This window comes from Pongo abelii, chromosome 2 (assembly GCF_028885655.2).
Source record: "Pongo abelii isolate AG06213 chromosome 2, NHGRI_mPonAbe1-v2.0_pri, whole genome shotgun sequence".
NCBI lineage: Eukaryota > Metazoa > Chordata > Mammalia > Primates > Hominidae > Pongo > Pongo abelii.
The window spans coordinates 150929499-150938351 of record NC_085928.1 but is presented as its reverse complement, the minus strand read 5'-3'; the positions used below and the strand labels follow the sequence as shown (position 1 = coordinate 150938351).

The 8853-nt window shown below is 40.7% G+C and overlaps 1 protein-coding gene across 50 annotated transcripts in view; it reads right to left on the bottom strand.

The window, feature by feature from the left end:
• Window positions 1-1312: 1312 nt before the first annotated feature.
• ZBTB38 (zinc finger and BTB domain containing 38) overlaps window positions 1313-8853 on the bottom strand; it is a 79955-nt gene continuing 72414 nt past the window's right edge. For all 50 annotated transcript variants that reach the window (XM_054552728.2, XM_054552731.2, XM_024244303.3 and 47 more), the window contains one exon: window positions 1313-7828. In XM_054552728.2, coding sequence (XP_054408703.1) covers window positions 4241-7828 — 3588 coding nt within the window. In that variant the 3' untranslated portion in view covers window positions 1313-4240. The remainder of the gene's footprint in view (window positions 7829-8853) is intronic.

The following is an 8853-nucleotide window of genomic DNA, read 5'->3' as shown; positions in this document are numbered from 1 at the left end:
AAGTTTGATTTTCCAGAAAAACATTCTAAATAGAATATTTTAGATGTTACTAATGAAATAATAAAATATAACATTTCTAACTAGTTCTTCATTAGTTGTCTAAATTTAGAGTGAATAGTTCTAAAGTGCACACCCAGCCAACTTTCTTGCTCACTGACCATCTTGCTTGAAGAACTGGGTTAGGATGTACAAACTAGGCAGGGAGTAAAGGAGGCTTCTCTCTCCAGAAGAGAAATCAATAGCTGGTCAGGATTTGGGGAGGGGGAGGGGGATGAATTCTCAGATATGGAGGAAACTGAAGTGGAAGAGCTGTTGCTTCTGTAAAAATAAACTGATAAGAGACAGATGGGAGTGGAACTAAATCAATCAGTAGGTGATGAGAAAAGATGAGTAGCAAGAATGAAAATATCCGAAGTAATGGAAAAAAATATACTAACACTTTTATGCTTTTACTTTCTCAATTGTTACAAATTCTTTCAATATTAAATCTGTTGTTCTTTTACATAATGAAGTTAGTTTTAGCAGATAACAGTTATCAAATTTTTGGTGAATCTGGTTTGGATTGCCCTTCCAATACAAAATTGATGCTACTGGCCAGCCATTGGTAGGCCTGCCAGTAATTTTCTCTGTGTTGGTGATGGACTGTGCTGCCTGAGCCACCGACATCCCCTCTCACATTGCCCACTGGGACAAACTGCAGGCATTTGCAAGATAGTTAGCTAAGTTTAGGAGTAGAGTCTGTGACGACGGAACGTATTTTTTTCTTTGTGTGAAAATTACCAGCTTATAATGCTATTACGATTTTACTCCATAACCTTAAAAAAGTACACAAATTTTACTGATTTTATAGGGCAATCTCCTGAGATATAAGGGAAGCCCAATTCAGGGGAAGCTGAACCTGACACAGCCTCCTTTAATCCTGTTCCAGGGCAGTCACTAACTGCCATCCTAAAGCTGCATTACTTTATCATATCTCCTTTCCTCATACTCTGTTCGGTTTCTATAAATCATTTTTCTCTACAGTGTTGAGAAGGAACAAAAACATGGGCTTTGGAGTCAGGCAGACCTAGGTTAGCATCCTGGCTTTGTCTGGTTGTGAGACCTTCTCAAAGTCACTATAAAACGAGGATAATGAGGTCGAATTCAGGTGTGTGTGTTAATGAAATAGCCTATGTAAAGACATTGCCCAGTGCCTGGTACTCAATAAATGTAATTTGTTTCCCGCGGATGAGTGGAGCAGAATGCTTCCTGGAGAGCATTTCATTCTCTGATTTATCATTATAGGATCAGGCCTATCCAAAACACTCAATCATCAGAAGACTTCAAACTCTTTTATTCTGCTTTTTTTCCTAATGTCATAATCCATTTGACTCCTAAGCATGTAAGTAGGTACCACGGAATGTAAACAAGTAAGGAAACAGAAATAAATTGAATAATACGTGGAAACAAAGCTGTGACTCACACAGATGAAATAGCTGCACAAAAGAAATAACATTAAAACATTTAAAAAGAGACTTAATGTAGGAATAAGCTATTTTAATCAAGCAAAAACAAATTTATATCCATTATTTCTAAAAATAAAATTAGACTTTTCCAATCCTTAACATCTGCATTTAATAATATCTTCTAACCAAAATACAGATGCTAAAACAGCAAGTTACATTATATCTTGTACAGCATACAGTATGTTCACTGTTTACACTTACTTTAATTCTAGTTGGTCATGTACTCAATGCATACTTAAACATCACTCAATAAAATTTTCACAATTAACAAAAAAATGTGACAAGGCTGTCTTAAAACGGCTCTGCTATAAATTGTATAGAATATACAGAATTACAAAGTCAAGTATTTTTTTTATCAAAATATACACCCCTCCCTGAAACTAACACAAGCTATCAACATTTTAAATGAATACAATTATAGAAAATATTTGCAAAATTATTTTTTCATGTATAAATATTCTGCCATATTTACTTTGGTCTAGAATTATCAGCATACAAGTCCACTTACAAAATATCCACATATAAGGGCTGGGAGAGAGACATCACTACAGGTAATTTTATATTTGGGGTTAACTCAAATCAAAATGACTAGAATACACAGTACTTGTCTTTGATTAATATTATTAACTGATAAAACAAATTAGTGGATCATAGGATTGCTTATTCAATATTCTAATTATCCATTCAAAAATGATTTGCATAAGCCCTTTGTGACTATCTCTTTAATAAAACCCAAATGAATAGTGTAGGGTATACATATATACAATGTATAAAATAAAGTTGAATTTGCTTGCATTTTCCCATTTTTCTCTACTTATATAATACTGTATGTAAGTGAAAGTAGATGAACAAAAGATAAATGCAGATACAATAGTGGGGTTACTTAACAGCAAGGTACTACAGTATTAAAAGGTCAACTTTAATCATGTCCTTTCCTGGGCATTTAAATGCTTTCTTACCCACCCAAATCCATACTAAGTCTTCTTCATGGAGACATCACACTTGTAGACAGAAACCGGAGTCCTTTGAGCTACTTCTTCACAATGATAACCTTCCAATCTTCGATAACCTTGGGTTTCCATCTGTCAAATCCAATGAACATGAATGACTGCAGGTCACGCTGAAACTGCATTCCGGATTCTGTTCACACTGGTGATCAAAGGGGTAGAAATGTTTTCTCTCTCCCTTCTATTCTGGCAGTTTAAAAAAGAATCATGAGTTCCAGCTTTCCAGGAACCTAGTCCACATGATAGAATATGCTGTAGGGCAATTAGATTTGAGGGTAATGTTGATGGTGTGGGTCAAAGAACATTAAAAAAAAACTTCAGTGGGTTTTTAGCAAGGGGTCTAGATGTCTGCAAATATGAAGACAGAGCATCTGGCTTTGTAGATATATTTCTGAGTCTCATTAGTAAAGGATAGAACCATGTCACTCCACATCCTACCTTCCCATCCCCTAAAAACAAAGCTACTGTTTTAGGCAAGGAAGGCCATCACTTCTTCTTGCCCACTCAAGTCATTAATGGGTGGGGTGGAGGGTGGGGGTTCCTTTGTCCTTTTGCTTTATACTAGTCTGTACTTGTGGGCTGCATAATCTCCAACAAGGCTAGTAATTGTAGGGATTAGGCAGTCACTTTCAAGTGCCTGGGAATTCACTACTGCAGTGTACCTTGCACTAAATCTCTTGGACAGTCCTTCAGTGGAATGGGAGATGGCAGGTTCCACTTGAACCCTTAAGTCTGTCTGGAATAGACCCCCACATCCATGGCCTTGTGGTGGTTGGAAGACTGCAGAGAGTTTCAGAAGAATGTGACCCTTGAGGCCATTGCAAAGTAATATGCAGCACAGGTAATCACAGGTAAATTCTGGGAGGGTGTTCCCCCATAGATAAGGCATGACCTATGTTTTCTATGAATTGAGTAGACCAGTTCTAAGAACAGCTCAGCCATAACTTCAAGGGAACAGCATTCCATCTAAAAGCATTCACATGCTTTTAAATCATATTCAAAATGCTTTCTATTGATTTTTACATCAGTCCTCATTATTTGCAGATCTATTGCTCCTCATAATTCTCTACAGGGGATATGGACAGTTAAAAGTTATAGTGATTTATATATGTATTTTACAAGGTTTGTGTTGCAGAAAAGTAGTTCTACATAATGTATGAATGTCCTACTTTAGGTTACTCAATATGCACATAATTTCAGTTATATTGTTTAAGTATTTCATGTGTATCCATTAATTTAAACAAATTTTAATAGTGCAGAAGCCAGATGGGAATAAAGACCGTCACACAGCTCATTACCACGTAACATATTTACGAAGATGCCATCTTCAGGATATCTGACCCTTATTTTCTCCAGTGACTAAAGACAGTTCAGCAGCCAGTTCTTATTAGCAATTATTAGAAAGTTTTAAACTAGGCTAAAATTAAACTCCTTTTTTCACTGGTAGAAATACCACAGCTAAGAACTTCATTAACTTTCACAAGAAACTTGGGATATTGGAGGAGTCAGCTATTTTGTTTTTGTGCACTTTGCATAAAGTTAATGCTAAAACCCAAAGTAGATATTAGGATCCTTTTTCTGGAATTTTCACAAATGAGTTTTTTGTTTTTTGTTTTTTTTAATTTCACTCCTTCATGACTGTCACGTGAACAAAATTAAACTAAACTTAAATCATAACTAAAAAAAACCACCAACTATATTTCTGAAGATTTTTCTAATTCTTGCCACTCAAAGGACAACATTTTCCACACCGGTTTGTATGTTATCCTTTTGGTCATTGTCTTCTGAATCAATGAAATGTTGATTCTCCAAGGGATTTGAGTTTTCGTGGCACATGTCACCTATTTTCTCCTGCTGACTTGGGCTTTTGAATAAGTGTTTCTTTTGGTGCATTCCAAGGGCAGCAGCTGTTTTGCAAATTTTGGGGCACTGGAAGCAGGCATAGCCCTTCCCATTATGCTCCCGAATATGCCTCTGCTCGTGATTCCTTTTGGTGGAGAGATACAAAAATCTCTGAAAGCAGAACTGACAGTGGTAACGCTTTTCTCCAGTATGGATTCTTTCATGGATTTTGAGGGTCTCATTCAAGGTGAATGCCTTGTTGCAATACTGACAGACGAACTCCTTCAAGCCCAGGTGGATGCGTTCGTGTTTCTGTAAGTTTCCTTGCACCGAAAAGCACCGCCCGCAGGTCTTGCACTGGTATGGCTTCTCCCCGGTGTGACATCTCATGTGCATTTTGAGTGTGGAAGGGCTCTGGAACTGCTTGGCGCAGAGCTCGCAGGCATATGGCCGAGAAGTAAGATGTCGGTGGGGCCGTCCTTGGTTTCCAGCCCCCACTGCTTTGTCTCCATCACAGAGTTCACACTGCAGCTTGGGCATCTCTTTAGTTTCTTCTTCCTCAAAGGGTTTATCCTGAAGAGGCTTCCCCACGGCGCAATCCAGTTCTGCTGGGTATTTACATTTATGGCTCGGGCTCCTGTTTCCATGCTCCTTCCTCCAGTTGACTTTCCTCATTTTTCTCAACTGTCTGGATTTCTTTTTGGGTTTGTAGTTGTAGTAAGGGCGCCACGGTTTGTCAGTGGAATCCTGGTCACTTGCGTCGTCAAACACTTCACTCATCTCCATGCACTCGGATTGGCAAAGCCCGAGTGGGCTGTCTCCACTGGGTTCTGGGTCATTCCCCTGTGGCAAAGGCTCCTCCTCCATCTGATACTTGGGTCTTCTCCCTCTTTTATAAAACAATTTAGATCCTAGAATGTGCCTTTTCACAATGGCTTCGTTTCCAATTTTCACTGTTATTTGGCAAAGGGGTGCAACATTACTATTTGTGGAGGTTCCCGGCAGAGCAGGTTTTGCAATGTAGGTTTCAATTTTACTGGTTTCTTCAGCAATATTTGTGGTTTTGCTCAATGATCCTCCAGGATCAGCAACATAGTTTGACTCCTCCGGTAATTCTCCCCTGGTATGTGATGTAGTTTTCTTTTTCTCCTTAATGCTTTTGGGTCTGCTTGCAAACCTACCCACTTTATCTGGCTCGGGCTTACTGTCATCTTTCAGGGACTGACTGACAGCTGGGTCTGAAAAGGCTCTGTGGTTGCTGCTGGTCATGGCAGCAATGGCATTGCTGTGCATGATCACCGATGAAAACTGGCTGCTGTGTACAATGACCGAGGGTGCAGAGCCACTGTAGCTGATCACCGAGGCGGCATTCTCACTGCTATTACTCAAAGATAAAACAGGTACATCCCCTGCCCGGAGGTCAGAACTGACAGCATTTTCAGTGGAAGAAACTGACACCTCAGTTGAATAAAAGTTATTGTCAAGATCAATTTTCAATGCCTCCTCTCCCCATTTGGTACCCTCTGCATTTTGTACATTGGCAGAAGTGGGTATGTCCTGACATGCAGATGTTTCCAATGGGATGGCTGGACTGTTGGTCAGGGTGTTCACAGTATCTTGAAAATTCAGCGTTGGTAATTCAGAGCTGTGTGGATTCTGAACAACATAGGTACCAGGCGCAGACTCATTCATTTGACTGTTTTCTCGTGCATTTTCATAGGAAGAATTTCGGTAGCTCTTATAAGGGGCTCTCTTGCATTTCATAGGCAGTAGCCTATAAAGTTTATATGGATAGACACTAGGCTTCAAGCCTCCATTTGCTGTTTTTTTACTGATGGAAAGTCTATGATCGATGGCATGGAAAGACTTCTGATGATTTTTGAGTATATAGTAGGTCATGAAAGTTTCAAGACAGAAAATGCACTGATATCGTCTTTCTCCCGTATGCCAAATTTCATGCCTTGTCCTGTACTCAGCCAATGCAAATACTTTGTTGCAGTAATGGCAAGGATATGTTCTTCTCCAGGAGTGAACATTTGCATGTCTTCGGAGGCTAGATAAGGTCACATAACTACGTTTGCACACAACGCAACTGTAGAGCATTTGCCCATTAACAAATTTAACCATGTGGTCCGTGTCTGGCAAAGTACTTCCGGTACTGGAAAATTCACCAATCCTATTTTCAGATAATAAAGGTTCTGGACCTGTGAATGAACCTCCATTTTGTCCAATGGTAGGATAGTTTTCTAAAAAGCGTTGGTTTCCTCCAGGAATGGGCATGTGGCTTGACCTCATGCAGATCTGTTCGTGCCGATCCAACCTGTTCAGGGTGGTGAATTGTTTGTTGCAATACTTGCACACTAAAGGCTCCTGGGTTGGCTTGTGAAGCTGCATGTGGGCACTGAGCAGAGTGCTGCTGTCAAAGGCTTTGGAACAGCAGCTACAATTGTACACCAGAGGTGGAACCTCTGCTGCCGGTGGCCCGGGAACATCAGAAGATTGATTTTCATCTTCCCTGGAAAAATGGACATCTCCTTCATTGTTTGGAGATTTTGAATGAGCGAGAACAGCAGCTGGCTGTGGACTTCTTTCTTGATTAACCTCTAAGTTGGATACTGGAGGGGGTGGTATATTTTCTGTGGCTGAATCAGAATCCTGTGGTATGGAGAATGTCTTTGGCTTCCGGCATGTTTTCGGTTTCGCTGCAAGGGCTTCACAATTTTCTTTCCCTGTGTTACCAGGTGAACTGCCATCATGTTCACGTACAGGCTGACTTCTGTAAGCCTCAGCTACAGAAGAAACAGCGTATGAGTGCTCGGCGAGTGTGCGGACAGGCTCTGCCTCGTGGCAGACGTCCGTCCTCTCCAGGCAAAGGCTAGCTGTTCTCATGGAGTCGGAGACCTTTTTGAAACTTGCCCTCAAGTCCAGCGGGGAAAACATGTTATTACTATTTTCTGTTTCGATGATGGAAAATGCATTTGTGATCCTTGGCCCATTAGTGATGGCTGGTTCTTCATGCCTTTTTTCATTTTTTTCTTCTTTAACCACTCCCTTTTCAGTAATACAGAATACATAGGGACCCGGGGAATTTGAGAAGTTGCGATCAGTAAGGTCTTCCAAGAACGATATTCCCAGCTTTTTTCCTGCAGCTGCAAGATCAGTGACTGTTTCCTGTCTCTTGACAACGACTGTGGAACTGTAGATATAATTAAGTATTTCGGTAAACACTTCAGCTTTGAGATCGTCCAGCTCCAGGACGTGGCTGGAAATACAGATTGCATGGCTCCAAAAGATATTTTTAAAATACAGGCTTGAAGCTGCCAGAACATTGCTGTGGGCTTTAAATTTGGTATCTTCCACAATGATAGTGACATCGCATAAAATGCCCCGAATGCGCTGCTCATTTAAGATGGAGAGCACCGTGTCACTGTGAAAGTCGTCCTTGAGGTCCCTGGAAAGGGACATGACTGTCATCTGAAACAAGAGGAGAGAAATGGTCAGATAATCTTCCACAGGTGGCTTCTTTATCTCTAGACTGTTTTCCACTTCTGTGAAAAACTGTTCTTTTGTATGAAACTTCAGGTTTTTATCTCATTCTGTTGATGCTCCCGAGACTCAAGAGTCAACATTAGAAGCTAAATCTTTTTCTTGCCCCAGCCTGTTTCTCATACCATTGCTAATAGTTGTTATCATTGGAAATCCTCCCAGAACTCCTTCCCCTTTTCTCCAAAGTTGGAGCTATATATACATGTCCAAATTTGGGAGGGCAGGAGGTTTTTTTTTTTTTTTTTTTCCTGAAATGTTAAGGGTCTCATCATCATTCAAGGCTGCTGCTTTGAACTACTAGAGCTGGGCAATGCCATGGTCCTGCCACAAGCTTCCTGCCTATTTTCAAAGAGAACTCTGATGATCCAGTCATAACCATGAAGCAGGAAAATGATTTTTTTTTTTTTTGAGACAAAGTCTCGCTCTGTTGCCCAGGCTAGAGTGCAGTGGTGCGGTCTCCGCTCACTGCAACCTCCACTTCCCAGGCTCAAGCGATTCTCTCACCTCAGCTTCCTGAGTAGCTGGGACCACAGGTGCGAGCCACCACGCCCGGCTAATTTTTGTATTGTTGGTAGAGATGGGGTTTCGCCATGTTGCCCAGGCTACTTTTTTAAATGAATTTTCCTTAAGTGGTACCTATATGCAAAGCTATTGCCCACTCAGAGAAGAAGCAAGAACTGAAGGAGCCCTTCCTAATTTGTGGCTCAGAAGGGTCAATCTCTAGAGTTGCAGGGTGTGTAACCAAGTCTGACCACCAGGGGCACCCTGCCTCTCTGTGCTATCGGCCCTGTGGGGACTCATCAGGTTCCTTTTCTAGTTTCCCCTTTAGTAGAGACAAAGTAGACTAGGGTTTTCAAAAACAACTGTCAGGTACTGAAGGCAACTAAAAAGGAGACAAAATGTAAAAGCTGGAAAGGAGATTTCTAAGTCCTTTGACAAGAATGGACAAGAAT